Source organism: Carcharodon carcharias, chromosome 21 (assembly GCF_017639515.1).
Source record: "Carcharodon carcharias isolate sCarCar2 chromosome 21, sCarCar2.pri, whole genome shotgun sequence".
Lineage (NCBI taxonomy): Eukaryota > Metazoa > Chordata > Chondrichthyes > Lamniformes > Lamnidae > Carcharodon > Carcharodon carcharias.
The window spans coordinates 20,788,593-20,813,559 of record NC_054487.1 but is presented as its reverse complement, the minus strand read 5'-3'; the positions used below and the strand labels follow the sequence as shown (position 1 = coordinate 20,813,559).

At 43.1% G+C, this 24,967-nt stretch overlaps 1 protein-coding gene across 1 annotated transcript in view; it reads left to right on the top strand.

Moving 5' to 3' along the window:
• Nucleotides 1–8,239: 8,239 nt before the first annotated feature.
• The window catches only part of LOC121293265 (wee1-like protein kinase 2-A), a 41,203-nt gene continuing 24,475 nt past the window's right edge, over nt 8,240–24,967 (top strand). The window contains exons 1-2 of the mRNA XM_041216140.1: nt 8,240–8,604; nt 20,513–20,733. Coding sequence (XP_041072074.1) covers nt 8,260–8,604; nt 20,513–20,733 — 566 coding nt within the window. The 5' untranslated portion in view covers nt 8,240–8,259. The remainder of the gene's footprint in view (nt 8,605–20,512; nt 20,734–24,967) is intronic.

Here is a 24,967-nt window from a genome sequence, read left to right as displayed (position 1 = left end):
AGCATGGTCAAGCACTGTCTCCAGTGTCAGCAACAACAGAAGTTGCCTGTTTCAGCTCCACTGTATCCATGGGAGTGGCCTGGTCAGCCCTGGTTTAGACTACATATTTATTATGTAGGATCATTCTTAGGTACCATATTTTTATTGATTGGAGATGCACAATCTACATGGATGGATGTGTATGAAGTCAGATCACTGATATCGAGTTCAACTATTGAAAAGCTGCATCAATGTTTTTGTATACATGACCTATCAGAAGTCATCGTTTTGGATAACAGTACAGTCTTTACCAGTACAGAGTTTCAGAGATTCATGAGTTTAAATGGAATCAGACATATTAAAACAGCACCATATCATCCCTCATCAAATGGGTTAGCTGAAAGAGCCGTGCAAACTTTCCAATGTGGAATGAAGAGATTATCCAAAGGTACTCTAGAAACTCGACTTTCTCGCTTTTTTCTCAATTACCGTACTCCGCCTCATTCAACTACAGGTTCAACATCATCTGAATTATTGACAAAATGCCACCTATGTACAAGGTTAAGTCTGGTGTTTCCAAACTTAAAAAAAAACTTTAAAAAGCTAAAGGGTGAGAAAATGTTGTGATTAAAGTTATAGTCATTTCCTACTGCTGAGGAGGGATCACATGATTGTACTTGTAGACTCTGACGAATGAGCCCTAAGCGTGGGTAATCTGGGGTGGGGGGGGGGGTGGAGGGGGGAGCGGTGCGGTTTTTCCAATCGTGGACCTGGTTCAAGCATGTCATTTCTAAAGGAGCTCTGTGATAAAGTTATCTGCTTCAAGTAGAAACCTGTCCGGTACATCAAGTTCATTACACCAGTCTAATGGATAAAGACACTGTCTAGTGTGTGGATAAAGGCACTGAACAGTCTAATGGTTAAAGACACTGACCAGTGTGTGGATAAAGGCACTGACCAGTCTAATAGATAAAGACACTGTCTAGTGTGTGGATAAAGGCACTGAACAGTCTAATGGATAAAGACACTGACCAGTGTGTGGATAAAGGCACTGACCAGGCTAATAGATAAAGACACTGTCTAGTGTGTGGATAAAGGCACTGAACAGTCTAATGGATAAAGACACTGACCAGTGTGTGGATAAAGGCACTGACCAGTATAATAGATAAAGACACTGTCTAGTGTGTGGATAAAGGCACTGAACAGTCTAATGGATAAAGACACTGACCAGTGTGTGGATAAAGGCACTGACCAGTCTAATAGATAAAGACACTGTCTAGTGTGTGGATAAAAGCACTAACCAGTCTAATGGATAAAGACACCGTCTAGTGTGTGGATAAAGGCACTGACCAGTCTAATAGATAAAGACACTGTCTAGTGTGTGGATAAAGGCACTGATCAGTCTAATAGATAAAGACACTGACCAGTCTAATGGAAAAGACACTGTCTAGTGTGTGGATAAAGGCACTGACCAGTCTAAGAGATAAAGACATTGTCTAGTGTGTGGTTAAAGGCACTGACCAGTCTAATGGATAAAGACACTGACCAGTGTGTGGATAAAGACACTGAACAAAATAACAGATGAAGGCACGGACCAATCTAATAGATAAAGATACTGACTAGTGTGTGGATAAAGACGCTGACCAGTGTGTGGATAAAGACAATGACCACTGTGTGGAAAAAGACACTGTCCAGTCTAATGGATAAAGACACTGACCAGTCTAATTGATAAAGACACTGTCCAGTGTGTGGAAAAAGATACTGACTAGTCTAATGGATAAAGACACTAACCAGTCTGTGGATAAAGGCACTGACCAGTCTAATGGATAAAGATATTGCCCAGTGTGTGGATAAAAACACTGATCAGTCTAATAGATAAAGACACTGACCAGTCTAATGGATAAAGACACTGTCCAGTGTGTGGAAAAAGGTACTGACTAGTCTAATGGATAAAGACACTGACCAGTCTGTGGATAAAGGCACTGACCAGTCTAATGGATAAAGATATTGCCCAGTGTGTGGATAAAAACACTGACCAGTCTAATAGATAAAGACACTGTACAGTCTAATGGATAAAGACACTGACCAGTGTGTGGAAAAAGACACTGACCAGTCTAAAGGATAAAGACACTGACCAGTCTAATGGATAAAGACACTGTCCAGTGTGTGGAAAAAGATACTGACTAGTCTAATGGATAAAGACACTGATCAGTCTGTGGATAAAGGCACTGACCAGTCTAATGGATAAAGATATTGCCCAGTGTGTGGATAAAAACACTGACCAGTCTAATAGATAAAGACACTGTACAGTCTAATGGATAAAGACACTGACCAGTCTGTGGATAAAGGCACTGACCAGTCTAATGGATAAAGATATTGCCCAGTGTGTGGATAAAAACACTGACCAGTCTAATAGATAAAGACACTGACCAGTATGTGGATAAAGACACTGACCAGTCTAATGGATAAAGACACTTACCAGTGTGTGGATAAAGACACTGACCAGTCTAATGGATAAAGACACTGACCAGTCTGTGGATAAAGGCACTGACCAGTCTAATGGATAAAGATATTGCCCAGTGTGTGGATAAAAACACTGACCAGTCTAATAGATAAAGACACTGTACAGTCTAATGGATAAAGACACTGACCAGTGTGTGGAAAAAGACACTGACCAGTCTAATGGATAAAGACACTGTCCAGTGTGTGGAAAAAGATACTGACTAGTCTAATGGATAAAGACACTGACCAGTCTGTGGATAAAGACACTGACCAGTCTAATGGATAAAGATATTGCCCAGTGTGTGGAAAAAAACACTGACCAGTCTAATAGATAAAGACACTATACAGTCTAATGGATAAAGTCACTGACCAGTGTGTGGATAAAGACACTGACCAGTCTAATGGATAAAGACACTGGCCATTGTGTGGATAAAGACACTGACCAGTCTAATGGATAAAGACACTGGCCATTGTGTGGATAAAGACACTGACCAGTCTAATGGATAAAGATATTGCCCAGTGTGTGGATAAAAACACTGACCAGTCTAATGGATAAAGACATTGGCCAGTGTGTGTATAAAGACACTGACCAGTCTAATGGATAAAGACACTGACCAGTGTGTGGAAAAAGGTACTGACCAGTCTAACGGATAAAGATATTGCCCAGTGCGTGGATAAAAACACTGACCAGTCTAACATATAAAGACGCTGACCAGTCTAACAGATGAAGACACTGACCAGTCTAATGGATAAAAACACTGACCACTGTGTGGATCAAGACATTGACCAGTCTAACAGATAAGGACACTGACCACTATGTGGATAAAGACATTGACCATTCTAATGGATAAAGTCACTGACCAGTGCATGGATAAGGACACTGACCAGTGTGTGGATTAAGACACTGACCAGTATGTGGTTTAAGGCACTGACCAGTGTGTGGATGAAGACAATGACTAAGGTGATGACACTTAAACTCACACACTCAGCCATACACCATGATACTCCATAGGCGTACACCGCAGATGTACACACAATGCACACACATACGTGCACACAGATGTATACAGATAAATGTATACATGCAGAATTACACAGATGTACACAAAAAGATGTACATCCAGGCATACACACAAAGATGTGTTTGTATATATACACATATATATATGTTTATATATATATATATAAAATATACATTATGTGCATGTAAATATATATGTATATATTTATATTATATATATATATATATATGTGTGTGTGTGTGTGTATATAATATACAAAATGACCTGGAAGTCATTGCCTATGAGGGTGGCAGAAGCAGAGATGATAAATGATTTCAAAAAGAATTTAGATGGGCACTTGAAGGGTTATGGAGTTGGATTAGGGGATTGGGACAGACTCGATTACTCCACAGAGAGCTAGCGTAGGCTCAATGGCCCAAACGTCCTCCTCCTTAACCTTAAAAGAATCTATATACACACACATATGTAGGTGGACATACATATACACATAGGCATACACACACAGGCGTACACAGGTACACGCACACAAACACAAACACACCAAATGCAGTGAGAGACATAGACCCACAGGGAGGTCTGGGTCATGCTGACAGACAGTCCAAAGGTGTTCTGCAAAGCAGTCACCCAGTCTGCGTTTGGTCTCTCCAATGTAGAGGAAACCTCATTGGGGGCAGTAAATGCAGTAGACCAAATTGAGGGAAGTGCAAGTGAAGCGCTGCTTCACTTAAAAGGAGTGTTTGGGCCCTTGGATGGTGAGGAGAGGAGAAGTAAAGGGGCAGGTGTTGCACCTTCTACGATTGCATGGGAAGGTGCCGTGGGAGGGGGTTGAGGTGTTGGGGTGATGGAGGAGTGGACCAGGGTGTCCCGGAGGGAACAGTCCCTACGGAATGCCGACAGGGGGTGAAGGGAAGATGGTGGCATCATGCTGGAGTTGGCGGAAATGGTGGAGGATGATCCTTTGAATGCAAAGGCTGATGAGGTGAAAAGTGAGGACAAGGGGGACCCTATCATGGTTCTGGGAGGGAGAGGAAGGTATGAGGGTAGACGCGCGGGAGATGGGTCGGACACGGTTGAGGGCCCTGTCAACCACAATGTGTGGGAACCTCGGTTAAGGAAGAAGCACTGTTTTGGAAAGTGGCATCATCGGAACAGATGCGATGGAGGCGAAGGAACTGAGGGAATGGGATGGAGTCCTTACAGGAAGCAAGATTTGAGGAGCTGTAGTTGAGGTAGCTGTGGGAGTCGGTGGGCTTGTAATGAATATTGATGGACAGTCTATCACCAGAGATTGAGACAGAGAGGTCAAGGAAGGGAAGGGAAGTGTCGGAGATGGACCATGTGAAAATGATGGAGGGGTGGAAATTGGAAGCAAAATTAATAAACTTTTCCAGGTCCGGACAAGAGCATGAAGCAGCACCACTAACATGCCCCTCCGCCGTAGGGTGGTGAAAAAGGCATATGGGACTCTTGCCTTTATCAATCAAGGCATAGATTACAAAAGTAGGGAGGTCATATTGGAGTTGTATAGAACCTTGGTGAGGCCACAGCTGGAGTACTGTGTGCAGTTCTGGTCACCACATTATAGGAAGGATGTGGGGCAGGAACAGGCTGACACAATCAGTCTACCGGGACAGTCCTGTTTGTGGATTTTGGGGAGGAGGTAGAAGCGGGCTGTCCGAGGTTGGGAGACTATGAGGTTGGAAGCTGTGGAGGGAAGATCTCCAGAGGAGATGAGGTCAGTGACAGTCCTGGAAACAATGGCTTGATGTTTGGTGGTGGGGTCATGGTCCAGGGGGAGGTAGGAGGAAGTGTCTGCGAGTTGGTGCTCAGCCTCTGCGAGGTAGAGGTTAGTACACCAGGCAACAACAGCACCACCCTTGTCAGCAGGTTTGATAACAAAATCAGGGTTGGACCTGAGAGAATGGAGTGCAGTGAGTTCAGAAGGAGACAGGTTAGGGTGGGTAAGAGGAGCAGGGAAATTGAGATGGCCAATGTCACGCCAACAGATCTCAATGAAAAGATCAAGAGCAGGTCAGAGGCCAGAGGGAAGGGTTCAGATGGAGGGAGAATACTGGAGGCGGGAGAAAGGATCCGTTGAAGGGGGGAGGATTCCTGCCCAAAGAAATGAGCACAGAGGCGAAGGCAGCGGAAGAAGAGTTCAGCATCGTGCTAAGCCTGGAATTCATTGAGGTGGGGGCGTAAGGGTATGAAACTGAGTCCTTTGCTGAGTACTGATCATTCAGCATCAGAGAGGGGAAGGTCAGAGGGTATGGTAAATACACGGCCGGGGCTGGGATTAGAAGACGGGATGGGGGTCAGAGGAATGGGAAGGGATGGAGGGTCCTGGATGGGTGTTGGTGTCAATGAGTTGTTGGAGCTTGTGTTCCTTAACACCCGAAAGGAAGAAACAAAGTTTCTTGTTGAGGCGAAGAATAAAATGAAACTGGGGACAAGGACAGACAAAGACAGAGATATGATGAGCTGGTGTTGCTAGAGGGAGAGGTTGAGTGTGTTCATATAGCAGTGCATGGCACTGAGTGTGGATCTCAGGATGTGGCGAGAACAGCAGTCTGAGAAGCGTTGTACATTCTGGAGATACCTGTAATCCTGGGTGGGTTCAAAACATGAGGGATGGAACTTCAGTTGGAATCCACATGGGGTAAGTCGGAGATGGAGACAGTCACTGAGGAAGGAAATATGGCTGTGAAAGTGAGTTTTGGTAAACACCTTGTCCAACACCAGGAGGGAAATGGAAAGCAATGAAGGTGAACAGGGCAAAAGAGACAAGCCAAAATCCTGTCCGCAAGCATGACCCAGTCCTCCCTGTCGCTTGCCATTTCAACACTCCACCCTGGTCTCATACCCTCATGTCGGTCCTTGGCTTGCTGCATTGTTCCAGTGAAGCTCAACACAAACTGGAGGAACAGCACCTCATCTTCTGATTAGGCACTTTACAGTTTCTGGGCTTAACATTGAGTTCAACAACTTCAGATCATGAACTCTCTCCTCCCATCCCCACCCCTTTTTGATCCCTTTTTCAAATATTTATTTTTTAATTTTTAAATATATATGTTTTTCCCACCTATTTTTTATCATTATTATTTTTCAAATTTATTTCCATTCATTGTTTTATCCCCACCTTTTAGCCTATTTCAATCTTTTCTCCCACACCGTCCCCTCCCCTCACCCCGCCCCCACTAGGGTTATCTGTCACTTGCTCGTTCTGCTTTCTACCCTTAATATCACTATTAGCACCCTCTTTAGCCAGTATCACCACCATCAACACCCCTTCGACCTCTTGCTTATAACATCATTTGCAATCTCTCCTTTACCTCCACCTATCGCTGGCCCTCTATCCAGCTTCACCTGTCCCATCCCCCCTTAAGCAGGATATATTTCACCCCATTTTTACTTCTCTTTAGTTCTGAAGAGTCATACAAACTCAAACCATTAACTCTGTCTTTCTCTCCATAGATGCTGTCAGACGTGCTGAGTTTTTCCAGCTATTTTTGTTTGTTTCAGATTTCCAGCGTCTGCAGTATTTTGCTTTTGTCAAGTTATTTTACAGTCTGTTTAGACTCCATTTAGAATGCTATATCAAGTTCTGGGCAGGGCTTCTCAGGAAGGATATACTGGCCTTGGACAGGGTGCAGTCCAGATTCATTGGAAAGATACTGGGGCTGAAAGGATTAAATTATAAAGTCGGGCTGCATAAACTAGGTTGGTAGTCCCTTGAATATAGAAGATGAAGGGGTTATCTAACTAGTTAACGCTCACAAGCTAACTGGATTCTTGGCCAGGCTCTGTACACATTCCCAGTCCGAGTCACTGGGTAGAGACCAGGAATGAGAAGCTTCAGACGTGGGTCTGTTGTACAGTCCCATTGACCTAGCAAAGACACATTGCCTGGGCAATGGGTGCAGCTAGCGATGCTGCACGAAAGTGTTGCACTTAACATAAAGCTTGAGACTGGCATTGCGAACAACAGGCAAGGTGCACACACAACACGGATTTCCAATCTGTCTCATAAACCGACTTGTTATGCTGCATGCATTTGAGTGCAAAATATCATCACAGATTTATCACATCACTGGGCTCCAGGGGTTAAGAACCTCCTTTTCAATTGGCCAATGGTTTGGCCTGAAACTATGTTCTGCCATGTAACTCTTTCAAGTACAAACACGTTTCCATCTGTTCTAATTCAGATGAAGTTACTTTGTTTCATAGTTTTGTCATTGTGAGATTTGAACTCTTGATCTTGGGGTTATAAACCCAGAACCATAACCACTTAGCTATTTAGGCCAAGCCCTGGTTTGGCCTGAAGACGGTGGTGATGAGTTCGCACTGTGCGGTGAACTGGTCTGACTGGGTTTACTATCATTGGACTCTTGTGGACATGGTCCCCACAAAACAGGAGGACCGGATATTAACAAAAAGCAGGTGAAACTGACACATTCCCGCCTAGATGACGCAATCAGGGTTGGTTATAAAAGAGATGAAGCGGGGAGGGGGGAGAAGGGGGGGATTAGGAAGTAAAATTCAAGAGACGAGGAGGGGTTTGTTGCATTGGGGAGATATTAATGAAGGTCCACCCTAACCTCTTGTGAGAGAAAGTGTCAGCTCTTGACAATCCCATTCCACCTAAGTGTTACTGAGCCTCTTCCTGCTAAAACGTCACCAGTCAACATTGGGAAGAAAGTGGGAGACTCCCCAGCATCCTTCCCCAAGAGCTGCTGAGCCACCCGAATCTGGGGGGATGAGCCGTTTAGCCCTCAGTACCATCGCCCAGAAGCTGCAGTTCTCCAGCGAGGACGAGGAGGAGGAGGAGGAGGAGCCGGGGATGGGTAACTTCTCCCACTACCTTCGAGCCCGGGAGGAAGCCGCCGCCGCTGCCTCCTCCTCCTCGGCCTCCCGGAGAGACTGTGCGTCCCCCTTCAGCCGCTTCCCAGTCGGTGCCGAGCTGACCCCGCTCTCCGGGGAGAGGAGGACCCCCCGTAGCCCCAGGGTCCGCCTGGCCGGGCGGGGCGAGTGTCCCGGGACACCTGTCGACTGCATGAACTGGAGGAAGCTGCGGCTCTGTGATACCCCTCACACTCCCAAGGTGGGTCCCGTAGCCTCTTCAACCTTCATCCCGCTCCTCAGTGTCTCTCTCTCTCTCTCTCTCTAATGACTGGCTACCTCCTACAAAACCTGGAGATCTGGGAACGTGTCTGAAACTATCCTAGCCTCATGGGTCTGGCTTCTGTCTGGTGGTGGCGACTTCTCGTAACTTTAACTTGACTTGGTGTAAATGTGGAGAAGGGTTGGCTTTTCACCTCCCAAGTTTTCTGTAACACCCGGCTCTGGCTAACCATTCCTGGGATGGGCGGTGAGAAGGTGCATGTGTTTTGGGAGCCTAATGGAGTTTTAAATTTGGAATCTATATAAATAGACCTGTTAAGAGAATGGATTTACATTGTTCTCTTGCCGCCCCCGAAGTAAATGTGCATGTCGAACTCCAGCAAAACCAGCAGAGAAGGTTGGAGGTAGTTGTGAAGAAACTATGTCTGCTTTGGTCAGACCAGAATCTTCCGCTCTAGTCACTGAGCCATGAGGTGGTGGGAGTGGGAAATGTGCAGAAAGAAGCAATGCGCTCGGTCCCTGAATGTTGAGTTGTGATAAACTGGAGAAAGCTGGATTGTTCGGCTTTGAGAAGAGGTGACCGAGAAGGAACCTCCAAGAGGTGGAAGAGATAGCAAGTGACGTGGAAAAGGTAGATCTAGAAAAGAACTTAGTCTCGGACAATGCGGCGCAGCTTCAAGCTGCAAGGTCAACTTCTGACCAATCTCAGGACCTCGCCCACCGACCAACACGTGGGCTGGACCTCTAGTGTAGCGAAGACCAAGTCCAAGAATCATTTAAACAGCTGGATTCTGTTCTGAGTATCTCCAGGGTGTCTCTGAATAGATGGGCCGAATGGCTTTCCTCATCTGTAATTGTATTGAGTCAAAGTTCCTGCCTGATATGGGTGAGTCAGAACCAACTCATGTCTCTGTCACCAACACATCCTCTTGATCTCTGTCTGTACTCTCAATATCTCTGGCTGTGTCCTTCAGTCACACCAGCAATGTTGAATCCTCTACTGCTTTATCCTGACATCAACATTGGCCCTGTCATACCTAATCCACTAAAACTGCTTACTTTCACCTCCATGTTTTTCCCCATGTCCACCCTTTCCATTACTGTTATCTACGTCTGTCCCCCGGCTCAAATTCTTCAGGACTGCTCGTCTCAGCAGTCATAAGCTCAAAATGGGTCAAAACGTTTACCCATTCCTTCACATACACTCAGACATGTGTTCATAGATTACCAACCTCCATTTGGCTTTCATTGTCTTCAAATCCCAGTGGACCATTACTAAGAGCACCACCCAGACTTGGGCAAGAGGCACCAGTTCAGACAGTGAAAGGAAGTTTAGGATTAATAATCAGGGTGTTGATTACGCTCTCACCCATGACAGATCTTGTCCATGAAATCTTGGAATTGTTTAATTGGTTGTGATGGAAAGTGGGGTTATTCTCAAACCGTAGACTTTTCTATAGGATTGTTTAAATAGCTTGTCCTTCTCCTGTACTGCAATCTGTTGATGAACCATGTTGAATACTTGTCAACACAATAACTAAATTTAATCTGAAGATTGTGACCTAATTGAAGGGTTAATTACAAATGCACACCACCCCAAAGATTGTACTTCAGAACAGCTGATGTTAGTTTGCCCAGTGAACCTTCAAATATGATGTGATTGTTGTGAAGCAGTGACTCACTTGTATGTCTTTCAATTTAGTCTACTATATTCGCTGCTCCCAATGCGGTCTCCTCTACATTGGGGAGACTAAACGCAGACTAGGTGAGTGCTTTGCAGAACACCTTCGCTCAGTCTGCAAACATAACCCAGACCATCCTGTCACTCGCCATTTCAGTTCACTGTCTTGTGCCCTTGCTCACATTTGTCTGCTGTCGTCTACAGTGTTCCAGTGAAATCCAACGCAACCTAGAGGAATGGCACATCATATTCCGTTTAGGCACTTTGTAGACTTCTGGACTTAAAATCAAGTTCAACAGCTTCAGACCATCGACTCTGCCCTCCATTTTGAATTTCTTTTCCCCCCTCGCACCAGTGAGTATTCTCAGATTGGATATGTCCTGCCTTTTTGTGGGCAGGGCATATGTGGTCTATTTGTTAGGTGCCTGTGCTGCAGTTGTAGGGGTTCAGCTTAGCTCAGGTGTGGCTAGTTCTGGAGCACAAGTCTTTGGTACCTCTGCCACAATATTGTTAAGGCCCATAGCTTTTGCTGTACCCGGTGACCATAAGATGTAGGACAGAAGTAGGCCATTCGGCCCATCAAGTCTGCTCCACTATTCAATGAGATCATGGCTGATCTGATAATCCTCAGCTCCACTTCCTGCCTTTTCCCCATTACCTCTGATTCCCTTACTAATTTAAAAACCTGTTTATCTCAGCCTTGAATATACTTAGTGACCCAGCCTTTACAACCCTCTGCAGTAAAGAATTCCACAGATTCACTACCCTCAGAAGAAATTCCTCCTCATCTCCATTTTAAATGGGCGACCTTTACTCTGAAATTATGCCCCCTGGTCCTAGACTCTCCCACAAGGGGAAACAACCTCTCAGCATCTACCCTGTCAAGCCCCTGAAGAATCTTATGTTTCAATAAGGTCGTCTCTCATTCTTCTAAACTCCAATGAATACAGGCCCAACCCACTCAAACTCTCCTCATAAAAAAAACCCCTCCATACCCAGGATCAACCTAGTGAACCTTCTCTGGACTGCTTCCAATGCTAGTGTATCTTTCCTTAGATAAGGGGACCAAAACTCTTCACAGTATTCTAGGTGTGGCCTAACTAATGCCTTGTATAGTTTTAGCAAGACTTCCCTATCTTTTATACTCCATTCCCTTTGAAATAAAGGCTAACATTCCACTTACCTTCCCTATTACCTACTGAACTTGTATGCTAGCTTTTTGGGATTCATGCACAAGGACCCCCAAATCCCTCCATGCTGCAGCTCTCTTCAGTCTTTTTCCATTTAAATAATATTCAGCTCTTCTATTCTTCCTGCCAAAGTGCATCACCTCACATTTTCCCACATTATATTCCTGCTCCAAGCATGTGCCCATTCACTTAACCTGTCTACCTCCCTCTGTAAACTGTTATCCTTGCCACTTGCCTTCCCACCGCTTTTTGTCATCTGTAAACTTGGTGATGGTACATTCACTTCCCTCATCTAAGTCATTAATATATATTGTAAATAATTGTGGCCCCACCACTAATCCCTACGGTACTCCACTAGTTAGTTACAGGTTGCCATCCTGAAAATTGCCCCTTATCCCAACTCTGTCTCTTACTAGTTAGCCTATCCTATATCCATGCTAATATACTACCCCCAACACCATGGGCTCTTATTAAGTAGCCTTGGGTGTGGTACCTTATTGAACACCTTTTGGAAATCTAAATATATTACATCTACTGGTTCCCCTCTATCTATCCTGCTTCTTACCTCAAAGACTCTAAATTTGACAGGCATGATTTCCCCTTCATGAAGCCATGCTGACGCTGCCTGATTATATTATGCATTTCTAAATACACTATTACATCCTTTATAGTAGGCTCTAACATTTTCCCAATGATGGATGTTAAGCTAACTGGCCTATTGTTACCTTTATTGTCTCCTTCCCTTTTTGAATAAGGGCATAACATTGGGAGTTTCCAATCTTTTGGAACTTTTCCAGAATCGAAGGATTCTTGGAAGATTACTACCAGTGCATCCACTATCTCTAGCTACTTCCTTTAATATCCTAGGATGCAACCCATCGGTTCCAGGAGGCTTATCAGCCTTTAGCCCCATTAGTTTCCCCAGTACTTTTTCTCTAGTGATGGTTATTGTATTTATTTCCTCCCTTTCACTGCCCTCCTGGTGCCACCCCCCCCCCCCCCCACCCCATTTTGCCCCTTGATTATTTAGTATTTTTAGAATGCTATTAGTGTCTTCTATCATGAAGATTGATGCAAAGTTATTATTCTACTCCTCTGCCATTTCCTGGTTCCCCATTATTATTTCCCCAGCCTCATTCTCTAAGGGGCCTATGTTCACTTTGGCCTCTCTTCCTATTTATATATTTAAAGAAGCTCTTGCTGTCCATTTTTATATTACTTGCTAGTTTACCCTCAAAATTTATTTTCTCCCCCTTCATTGTTTTTTGTCATCTTTTGTTTTTTGTCATCTTTCCCAATCCTCTGGCTTACCATTAATCTTTGCCATGTTGTATGTTTTTTCTTTTAATTTGATACTGTCCTTAACATCCTTGGTTAACTATGGTTGGTTTATCCCCCTTCCTAGAATCCTCTTTCCTCAGTGGGATATATCTTTGTTGTGAGTGCCTTCATTGTAAATGATATCAAAAACAGTTGAATTGGCTGAAGGTGAGATGCTGTGGATCTCAGGAGGAAGCCGTGATGGAGCGACCTGGTTGAAGATGCTTGCAAAGGCAATAGCCTCATCTTTTGTGCCGCTGTGCTCGGTTCTTCCATCATTGAGGATGGGGGTGTTTTTGGCTCCTCCTTTTCCAGTTGTTTAATTGTCCACCACAATTCATGACCGGATGTGGCAGGAATACAAAGCTTTGATCTGGTCTGTTCGTTGTGGCATTGCTTAGCTCTGTCTATCATATGGTGCTTCTGTTGTTTAGCATGTACATAACCCCTTTTTGGTGATGGACTTTGAAGCCCCCCACCCATTGCACAATCCTGAGCCCTTGTTACCCTCAGTGCTGAACGTACAAATTAGGAGCAGGAGTAGGCCATTCGGCCCCTTGAGCTTGTTCCACTATTTGATAAGATCATGGCTGATATGATTGTGCCCTCAACTTTACTTGTCTGTCTTACCCACCTCCCCCCCTGCTCCCCCCATACCCTTAGATTCTTGATTAGCAAGGGAGTCAATCTACATCTGCCTTAAAAATATTCAATGACCCTGCCTTCTAACACCTCGAGCAAACATTTCTCCTCTCCGTCTTAAATGGGAAATCCCTTATTTTTAAACTGTGTCCCCTAGTTCTAGCCTCTCCCACAAGGTGTAAATATCCCTAAAACAAAGTTGTTAAAAATGGAAGTAGTTCTAATTCATCAGCTGAGGGGGTTGGTAGTTGGTAATCAGCAGGAGATTTCCTTGCCCATATTTGATCTGATGCAATGAGACTTCATAGGGTCTGGGTTCAATGTTGAGTCTCCAAAATGCTCCATCCTGATTGTGCCGTCACCTCTGTAATGAAGGTGGAGGAATGGTGATGGAGTCTAGGATACTGGATGTAAGGTATGATTTAGTGAGGATGAGTCAGGCTGTTTAATCTTTGGAATAACTCTCCTGGTTTTGGCAGAGGTTCCTATCTATTTGTGAGAAGGACTTTGCAAGGTGAGCAGGGCTGGGTGTGTCTTTGTCATTTCTGGTCTTTGTTGATGCCAGGTGGCCAGTCCTGTTTTATTCTTGTAGTTCTTCTGTAGTGTTTAAATAGATTGGCAGTGAAGAGTCAACCGTGAGTTCAGCCATTACAGCTGTGCTCACTGATCTACATTGGCTCCCAGTTAAGCAGAGTTTATTTTGAAAATTCTCATCCTTGTTTTTCAAATCCCTCCATGGCCCCACCCTATCTCTAAACTCTACCCTTAGACATCTGCGCTCTTCTAATTCTGTCCCCTTGAGCATTCCCGGTATTTTTGTTATACCATTGATGGCTGTGCCTTCAGCTGCCTGACCTCTTCCCTCCCTGACCCTCTCCATCTCACTTCCGCCTTTAAAATGCTCCTTAAAACCTAGCTCTTTTGAACAAGCTTTTGGTCAGCTAATCTAAGTCTCCTTATGTGGCTCAGTGTCAATTTTTGCTGTATAAAGTACCTGGAGCACCTTGGAGCATTCTATTACATTAAAGGCACTATATAAACAAGTTGTCTATAGATATTTTCTGATACTGTTGTAGGGTGTTGGTTACAATTCAGTAGGTCTGAAGAAGTCTTTGTAATCATAAAGAAGAGTCTTCTGAAGGAGAGTCATACGGACTCGAAACGTTAACTGTCTTTCTCTCCACAGATGCTGTCAGACCTGAGTTTTTCCAGCAATTTTTTGTTTCTGTTTCAGATTTCCAGCAGCTGCAGTATTTTGCTTTTATCTCTGTGATATGTAGGTTAACTGTAAGTTGTGTCACAATCAGTTGAGGTGGTGGTGAACTGGCTCTCCTCTATTCAACCTCAATTGGCCACAAAGGTGTTTAAATTTCTTCTCACCTCAACCCCACCACCCTATGAGGATGCCTTCTCCAAATGCAAATGTACTTTTTACTATCCGTGAAGTGAAAAATTAGGAGTCAATCAAACAAGGTTTCCTTGAGTCAAAGTAAGGGCAAGTTTATTAGCTACTAAACCAGAGCTAAGAAATAATAAAAGTTGACATCACACTTATGGCACAGCTGGTGGTAAATGCTGAGCTGCTCAAATCCCAGAGGAAACTTGAAACAACTGCCATAACTTGTTTTGCAATTTGTATAAATTTTGAAATGTGTGCCTTGAATCCAGTAATAAGAGCACAGTCTTGAAGGTTTAATTTAGCCTTGTAAGAAATCTATATTAGAGGAAATTATTTTATATACATACATAGATCTATAAATTACTACTATGTTAACTTCTAAATCCCCTATTAGTCCAACTTCCAGTTACACTTTTGTTAAGGCAACTGTAAGGCACAGCTTTTAAAAGACCCAGGCAAAGAAACATGATACCCTGAACAATCCAATTCGGAGTTTTCTTAACTTCAGTTCGTTGTAGACAGCAGCTTGAGGCTTAGATGCTGAAGGTGTTTTACACTTGTTAGATCTTCAAATGCCTGCCCTTTCACACAGCCTTTGCTCCTTTATACATATTTTCTCTTTGAATGCAAATTCCCATTGTTTTGCTATGTCTTTGGACTTTACCTCTTTGATAATAAAACTCTCTCGTAGTACTAATTTTACCAGTAATCTTTGGGGAAAAATAAACAGTTTCTGAACTTCATCTGGCTAGGTGACACATTTCATCCCTCCTTTGGAAACAATCCAGTCTGGTTTATTTCAAAATGCAAATGTTCCCTTTACCCCTATGATTACCTACTTAACATTTCAAACCCAGCTTATCTTCTAACACATCAAAGCCTTCAGACCAGCTGCCTTTAATTCAATTAAGTCACAGACAGACACAGACCCTGCTATTATTCTACTTAACAGTAAATACCAATAATATGATGATTATATCTTCCTGACAACACAGTTATCAGAAGTAGGGAAAGTTAGAGTCCAAATAAAAGTTGCTCACCTTTAGAAACCTAAAAAAATAGAAGCAGGAGAAGGCCATTCGCCCTTCGAGCCTGCTCCACCATTCAATATGATCATGGCTGATCCTCTATCTCAACACCATACACCCTCACGCTCTCCCTATAGTCCTTTACACCTTTAGAGTCTAGAAATCTATTTATTTCCTTAAATATATTCAGTGACTTGACCTCTACAGCCCTCTGTGGTAGACAATTCCACAGGTTCGCTGCCCTCTGAAGAAGTTTCTCCTCATCTCCGTCCTAAATGGCCTACCCGGTATCCTGAGATTGTGACCATTTGTTCTAGGGGGTCCAGCCAGAGGAAACATCATCCCTGCATCGAGTCTGTCCAGCCCTGTCAGAATTTAATACGATTCAAAGAGATTCCCTCTCATTTTTCTAAACTCCAGTAAATACAGGCCTAGTTGGCCCAGTCTCTCCTCATATGACTTTGTATTTAAGACCAAGATAGATAGGTTCTTGATTGGTAAGGGGATCAAAGGTTACGGGGAGAAGGTGGGAGAATGGGGTTGAGAAACTTATCAGCTATGACTGAATGGCGGAGCAGACTCGATGGGCCGAATATGGCCTAATTTCTGCTCCTATGTCTTATGGACTATCCTGCCATCCCAGGAATCAGTCTGGTAAACCTTTGTTGCATGCCCTCTGTGGCAGGTATATCCTTAAGTAAGGGGACCAAAACTGTGCGCACAATATTCCAGGTGTGGCCTCACTAAGACCCTGTATAGGCCCTGTTGAGGTGTGGGTTGGTAAACCTTGTGGCTGAGCTGTAAATGATGCAATTTTTCCAAGTTCTTGGTTTGTTGGTAGATTTTTGGGTATGCTGATTTCTTGAACCAGGTGCTGTTTATTTCTAGTGGGGGGGAATTATGCAGCCATTCTCAATTAAGTACTCTGCTTTTTTTGTTGTTCCTGCCAAAGTGAACAACTTCACATTTTCTCACATTAAACTCCATTTGCCAGATCTTTGCCCACTCAACCTATCTATATCCATCTGCAACCTCCTCATATCCTCTTCACAACATACTTTCCTACCTATCTTTGTGTCATTTGCGCATTTAACAACCATGCCTTCACTCTCCTCATCTAAGTCATTGATATAAATTGTAAAAAGTTGAGGCGCCAGCACAGGCTCCTGTAGGACTCCATTCATCACATCCTATCAGTTTGAAAAAGACCCATTTATGCATGCTCTCTGCTTTCTGCCAGCCAGCCAATCTTCTATCCATGCTAATATTTACCCCCTATACCATGTGCTTTTATTTTCTGTAATAACCTTTGATATAGCATCTTATCAAAGCTTTCTGGGAAATCTAAGTACAGTACGTCTACAGGCTCCCCTTTATCCACTGTGCATGTAACACCTTCAAAAAAAAACTCCAATATATTGGTTAAACATGATTTTCCTTTCACAAAACCATGTTGACTCCCCGATTACCTTGAGCGCTTCTAAGTGCATAGCTACAACCTCCTTAATGATCGATTTTTAACACTTTCCCCATGACAGACGCCAAGCTAACTGGCCTATAGGCTCCTGTTTTCTGCCTGCCTACCTCCCTCCCCTTGCATAGAGAGGTTATATTTGTTACTTTCCAGTCCAATGGAACCTTTCTAGAATCTAGTGAACTTTGGAAAATTAACACCAGCGCATCTACTACCTCATTAGCCACCTTTTTTAAGACGTTAGGATGTAGTCCATTGGGACCTGGAGACTTGCCAGCCCGCAGCTCCATCAGTTTGCACAGTACTGTTTCCGTAGTGATTTCAATTTCACCAAGTTCCTCTCTCCTTTTTACCTCCTGATTTGCAGCTATTACTGGAATGTTTTTTATATCCTCCATAGTGAAGACACAAACGAAATATTTGTTCATTTCTTCCACCATTTCCTTATCTACTATTAACTCTCCACTGTCACTCTCTAGAGGATCAACACTCACTTTACTTACTTTTTTCCTTTTTAAATACCTTTAGAAACTCTTGCCATCTGTTTTTACATTTCTAGCTAGCTTCCTCTCGTACTCCAATTTCTTTTTGCTGATTAATCTTTTAGTCATTCTCTGCCTTTCTTTATATTCTGACCAATCATCTGTCCTGCCACTCATCTTTGCGGAGTTATATACTTTTTCCTTAAGTTTGATGCTTTCCTTACTTCTTTAGTTAACCATGGATAGTGGGTCCTCCCCTTAGAATTTTTCTTTATAATAGGAATGTATTTATTCTGAATACTCTACATATGCCCTTAAACGTCTGCCACTGCTTCTTTATTGATCTATCCTCTAGCCTAGTATCCCAGTTCACTTCATCTACCTCAGCTCTCATCCCCATATAGTTGCCCTTATTTAAGTTTAAGATACTAGTCTTAGACCCATTCTTCTCCCTTTCAAACTGGATGGAAAATTCAATCATATTGTGGTCGCTAATTAATCCTGTCACATTACACAGCTCTGTCCAACACAGTGTGCAGGTCATGTACTGCCTCCATTAGTGTGGGTGGTACTGTACTAGCCCTACATAAACCCTATATGTACTAGATCCATATACTAGGGCTAACGAGATTCAAATGAAGTTGTATAAACTTGTAATGTATTGCCTTGACTATGGAACACTTAGGAATGATTTAGTCAAGGTCTTAAAATGATAAAAGGATTCAATAAGATGGATCTTTTTCTCTGGTAAGGGAAGACAGTGGTCTAGTGGTATTGTCACTGGACTAGTAATCGCGAGACCCAGCATTATGCTCTGGAGACCTGGATTTAAATCCCACCATGGCAGAAGGTGGAATTTGAATTCAATTAAAATCTGCAATTAAATGGTTTCATAGTCATCATTAGCCTTTGCAGATTGTTGTAAAAACCCATCGGGTTCACTAATGTCCTTTAGGGAAGGAAATCTGTTGTCTTTACCTGGTCTGGCCTACACGTGACTGAAGACCCACAGCAATGTGGTTGACTATTAAATGGCCTAGGAAGCCATTCAGTTTCTCAAGGGCAATTAGGGATGGGCAATAACCGCTGGTCCAGCCAGCAATGCCCACATCCTGTGAATGAATAAAAAAACACTCCAGGGCAAGGGAAAATAAAACTGAGGTTTTGTCGGTCTGGCAGCACCTGTGGCAAGAGAAAGTTAACATTTCGAGTCCGAGTGTCAATCAGGACTCTGAAGAAGAGCCATATGGACTCGATGTTAACTGTTTCTCTCTCCACAGATGCTGCCAGACCTAAGATTTTCTGTTTCTCTTTCAGATATCCAGCATCTACAGTAATTTGCTTGTATCACAGGGGTTTTGTGGTTTTGGGGAACAGGAGAAAGACAAGATTGTCAGATTCTAAGGTGTCAGCCATGGCTTAACAGGCCCTTGCCTCTTGAGTCAAGTTTGTTGGTTCGAGCTCCAGTCTGTAGACATGAGGACAACATCCAAGCTGACACCTTGGAGCAGTGCTGGGGAGGTGCTGTCTTTCAGAAGAGATGTTAAACCAAGGTTTGCTTCCTCAGGTGGACATTAGAGGTTCCATGATACTATTCACAGAATAGGGGGGTTCTCTCTGGTGCTCTAACCAATAAAAACAGTAATCTGCTTATCTCCTTGCTGTTTGGGGGACTTTGTGTTCCTACATCATGACAGTGACTACATGGCTTAAATGTACCTAATTCGCTGTAAAGTGCTTTGGGATGTTCTGAGTTTGTGAAAGTGTCTCAAAATGCAAGTTTGTCCCTGATATACATGCTGAAAAGTTAATTGGGGGATTCCCCACAGTCTGAGCTTTGTAAGCTAATTTAACTGGTGAATTTTTGTGTCTCTAATTTAACTGAACCAGGCATGTGCTTTTTCTCTAACCGTTCTGTTTACATCTGTAAATTGAAGGATGCAGTCTGTCTGGATCTGGAACAACTTGGATTTGTCTGTAATCTGTTAACATATGTTAAAATGTATTTTAAAGACCTGCTCAAGCCTTTTACCTTTCTCATGCTTCTTCACCAACTTCAGATTTCCAGAACCGTGTGCTGTGGGTGACTACTGTCTTCCCTTGAATAACAATGTGTCTCAAGCTCCCTCTTGGGTGACACGCAATGGGATCTGTAAGGGCTTTTGGACAGCTAACTGATGCAAATGCTGTCTTTCTGAATCTAGTTTAAATTGGTTCATGAGAATTTTTGGGGGGGATCTTGTTGTTTTCTGGGGGTGGTTTTGGGAATTTGTTAGCAGAGATAGAATTCTGACAACTCCCACATACACACACTGTCCAAACGTTATCGCTTGTCTCAGCAGAATTCCCTTTCGGAATGGAAATGGATCTTAAGGTTAAATCATGATTAGTTTCTTCTCTCCCCCTGCCCCCCCCACAACCTCTCCCTACCTAACTCTTTGATCTTGTGGCCTTGACAAGAGATGTCAAAATGGTGAAGCCTATCTTTGGTTAAATCCCTACTTTTTTTTCACTCTGTTTGAAGTCACATTCTAGTGCAAGTGACTAAGAAGCTGGGCCTCCTATTCCACACCATCCTTATGGACCAAAAGTGTTCAGGTAGAAGGTGAATTTCCTATCATTGCCCCTCTCCCTTGAATCTAGAGGAGTTACACTCTCCATTTTATTTCCAGAGCCTCTTCTCCAAGGCCGGCCAGCTCTCGACTGCTGCCAAGGGTCCGATCTCGAGGATTCGCCGGCCGCTGGGATTTTCTGCTGGTCCTGAGCGTCTCTGGGTTCCATCGGTGAATGTAAACCCCTTCACCCCAACTCTGTACCATGAGCTGGGCCTCACTCACAGTGCAAAGAATGGGAAACCTGGAAAGAGGAAGAAAAGGATTGCAGAAAGGGGCAGGTAAAGGTGGCTACAGGTTGTTGGATGCAATTGATTGGCGTTTGCCCTCATCTGAGCTGAGATTGTCAATGAGCCAAGTTGACTTGAGCCCTGCCAGCAAGAGTCAAAGTACCTGCTGTCCTCTGTATGGAGTGACACCTCATTTAGTTTGACTGTTTTGTGCCTTGTGCAGTGGTGTTAAAACACAGGCAACCCCATCTGTACAACTGCAAGATTATGTTTGAAATGCCCCAAATACACTTTTTTTTTAAGGGGCAAAAAACTGTTGCATCCGATTCTCCTTTCATTAGCTTAAATTAAAGCTCGTATAAGTGAAGGAGAATTATTGACCTGATTAGGCAGTGGAAGACAAAGTAGGCTTAATGGGTATGTACCTGGATTGGAAGAAAGTAATAAAAACAAAAAACTGCGGATGCTGGAAATCCAAAACAAAAACAAAATTACCTGGAAAAACTCAGCAGGTCTGGCAGCGTCAGCGGAGAAGAAAAGAGTTGACGTTTCGAGTCCTCATGACCCTTCGACAGAACTAGGTGAATCCCAGGAAGGGTTGAAATATAAGCTGGTTTAAGGTGGTGGTGGAGGGTGTTGGGTGGGGGGAGAGAAGTGGAGGGGGGTGGTGTGGTTGTAGGCAAAAGCAGTGATAGAAGCAGATCATCAAAAGATGTCACAGATGGCAGAACAAAAGAACATATAGGTGTCGAAGTTGGTGATATTATCTAAACGAATGTGCAAATTAAGAATGGATGGTAGGGCACTCAAGGTATAGCTCTAGTGGGGAGGGGGTGGGGATGGAGGAGGGAGGTCAAGACCTAAAGTTGTTGAATTCAATATTCAGTCCGGAAGGCTGTAAAGTGCCTAGTCGGAAGATGAGGTGTTGTTCCTCGCGCAAACTGGAGGAACAACACCTCATCTTCCGACTAGGCACTTTACAGCCTTCCAGACTGAATATTGAATTCAACAACTTTAGGTCTTGACCTCCCTCCTCCATCCCCACCCCCTCCCCCCTCTGTTTCTTCCCCCTTCCTTTTGTATTTTTCCAATAAATTATATAGATTTTTCTTTTTCCCTCCTATTTCCATTATTTTAAATATTTTTAAATCTTTTATGCTCCCCCACCCCCACTAGAGCTATACCTTGAGTGCCCTACCATCCATTCTTAATTTGCACATTCGTTTAGATAATATCACCAACTTCGACACCTATGTGTTCTTTTGTTCTGCAGTCTGTGACATCTTTTGATGATCTGCTTCTATCACTGCTTTTGCCTACAAACACACCCCCCCCTTCCACCTCTCTCCCCTCCACCCAACAGCATCCCCCCCACCACCACCACCACCTTAAACCAGCTTATATTTCAACCCTTCCTGGGATTCACCTAGTTCTGTCGAAGGGTCATGAGGACTCGAAACGTCAACTCTTTTCTTCTCCGCCAATGCTGCCAGACTTGCTGAGTTTTTCCAGGTAATTTTTGGAAGAAAGTGGCTAGTGGTGGCTCTGCTTCATTATATTCATTACTGACCTTGATAACACACTGGAAGGGCATATATATTCAAACTTGTCACATTGGTACTATGATAAGTGTTGTAAACAGAAACATCAAATTGAGACATTGATAGATTAATTGAACAAAATTGTGGAGATGGATTTCAATGAAGGCAAGTGTGAGGTATTCATTTTAGACCAAAGAAAATCCCCAAAATTGTTAAATGGAGACTGTGGTGGTCCAGAGTTGAGGCTTTATGTATAAATCTACCACATTTTAGTGATTTATAATGTTGTAATCCTGTCACAATGAAGCGCATGCTCTAGCTCTCTGGGTTTTCAGAAAACCCAATGTTAAGGAAAGACTGGCTCCATATTCCTCCTTTGCTCAGTAAATGACAGCGAGTTATAACAGTAGACGGCTACAAAAACAATCATGAAGGCTAATGGAAGCTAAGCATTTGTGTTTGAAGGGTTATAATGTAAAAGAGGCAGTTTTGTTGCAACAATGCAAAGCCCTCATTGGACCACACCTGGATTACTGCAATCCATTCTGGGAACCATATCAGTATTGGCCTTGGGAAATGTGCAGTGCTGATTTGACTGTTACTGAGACTGAGCTGAATTGAGATTAGACCAGGTTTGTATTCTCTTGAATATAGAAGGTGAAGGAATGTTTTGACTGAGATTTTTAGGATTTTGAAAGGAATTCAAAGAATAGTAGAAACTGAGGCCATTAAGTTCATCATGTCTATGCTATTATGCTTAGTCCCACATCCCTGCTTTGTCAGTAAACCTGTAAGCTCCTCATCCTTGATTATCTGTCCAACTCCCTTTGAACGTTTATGGAGTCAGTTTTGCTCCAGGTTCTGAGTTTAAAAATATTATTCTCTTGCCAATGATTTTGAACCTATGATCTCTAGTTATTGACCCACTTGCAAAAGGGAATCATTTTTTTCTCTACTCTGCTCATAACTTCTATCTTGGAAAACCTCTACTCAGTCACCTCTTAACCTTCTCTCTTCCAATGAGAACAATCTTAACTTTTCAGTCTCTCCATCTGGAGTCCTGCACCCCTAGCAACATACTGGTAAATCTCTGTACCCTTGCTGAGGCCATTACACCTTTTCTCCAAAGTGTGGTGCCCCAAATTGTCCACAATGCTCCACCTGAGGCATGGCTGATGACTTTATAAAATTCTAGCATGATCTCTTTAGTTTTATATTTGATTCTCTATTTATAACCACAAGTGACTTGTTTATTTTGGCCGACTTGCCATGCCAAGGGTTAAGAACATAGAATTAATAGGCCCAATTTACACAGTCTCTCATCATAGGACAACATGCTCATCCCAGGGACCAATCTAGTGAACCTTTGGTGTACAGCCTTCAATGCAAGCATCTTTCCTTAACTATGGAGACCAAAACTGCCCAGTATTCCAGGTGTAGTCTTGCCAAAGACCATTTGCCTTCCTAATTGTTTGTTGTACCTGCTTTCTAGCTTTCAGTGCTTCAAGAACAAAGATATTCAGGTCCCTTTGGATATCAACACTTCTCAATTTCTCTGCATTTCTATTTTTCTTGCCAAAGCTTCACGTTTTTACACACTGTATTCCATCTTCCCTGTTCTTGCCCACTCACCTAGCCTGCTTAGATCCCCTTGAAGCCTCTTTGCATCCTCCTCCTCAACACAAATTCCCAGCTAGTTTTGTCATCAGCAGCTTGGAAATATTAAATTTGGCCCCCCACATCCAAATCATTGATGTAGATTGTGAATAGCGGGGGCCTAAGCACTGATCCTTGCAATACCCCACTAGCTGCAGCCTGCCAACCTGAGAATGACTAGTTTGTTCCTACTGTTTTCTGTCCATTAACCAATTTCCAATCCATACCAGTATATTACCCCCAATCTCATGTGCTCTAATTCGGTTTATTAACCATACTATGCTAATCATACTGTGCTTTTCTAAATGTATTAAGACTTCTTTAATAGATTCTAGCACTATCCTGATGACTGCCAAGCTAACTGGCCTGTAGTTCCCTGTTTTCTCTCCTTCCTTTCTTGAATAATGGTGTTACAATTGCCAACTTCCAATCTGCTGGGACTGTTTCAATGTAGGGAATTTTGGAAAATTATAGGCTCTGCATCCACTATCTTTGCAGCTATCTCTTTAGAACCTTAGTATATAGGCCATCAGGCCCTGGAGATTTGTCAGATCTTAGTCCTTTGCGTTACTCCAGTACTTTTTCTCTGCTGAGATTAATTTCCTCACTCTTATTAGCCCCCAGGTTGCCCTCTATTTCTGGTATTAAATTTGTGTCTTCTGCTGTGAAGACAGACACCACCATTTGTTAAATGCCTCTTCATTTCCTTGTTCCCCGTGATAATTTCTCCTGTCTCTCCTTGGGACCAATGTTTACTTTAACTACTGTCTTCCTTCTAATATACTTGTTCTTTCAATCTGTTTCTATATTTCTGGCTATTTTACACTTGTTCATTTTTTACCTTTTTTTGGTTGCTTTTTTGGTTTATAAAACACTCCCAATCCTCAGACTTGCTATTAATCTTTGAAACATTATAAACCTCTGTTTAACCTCACAATCCTTAGCCATCTCAATAAGCCATGAATGGATCTTTCAGAGTTTTTGTTTTTCAACAGAATATATTTTTGTTGAACATTTTGTATTTTCTTCAAATGTTTCCCATTGTTTGTTTACTGCCATACCTTTAAAGTCTAGTTATTCAATCAACT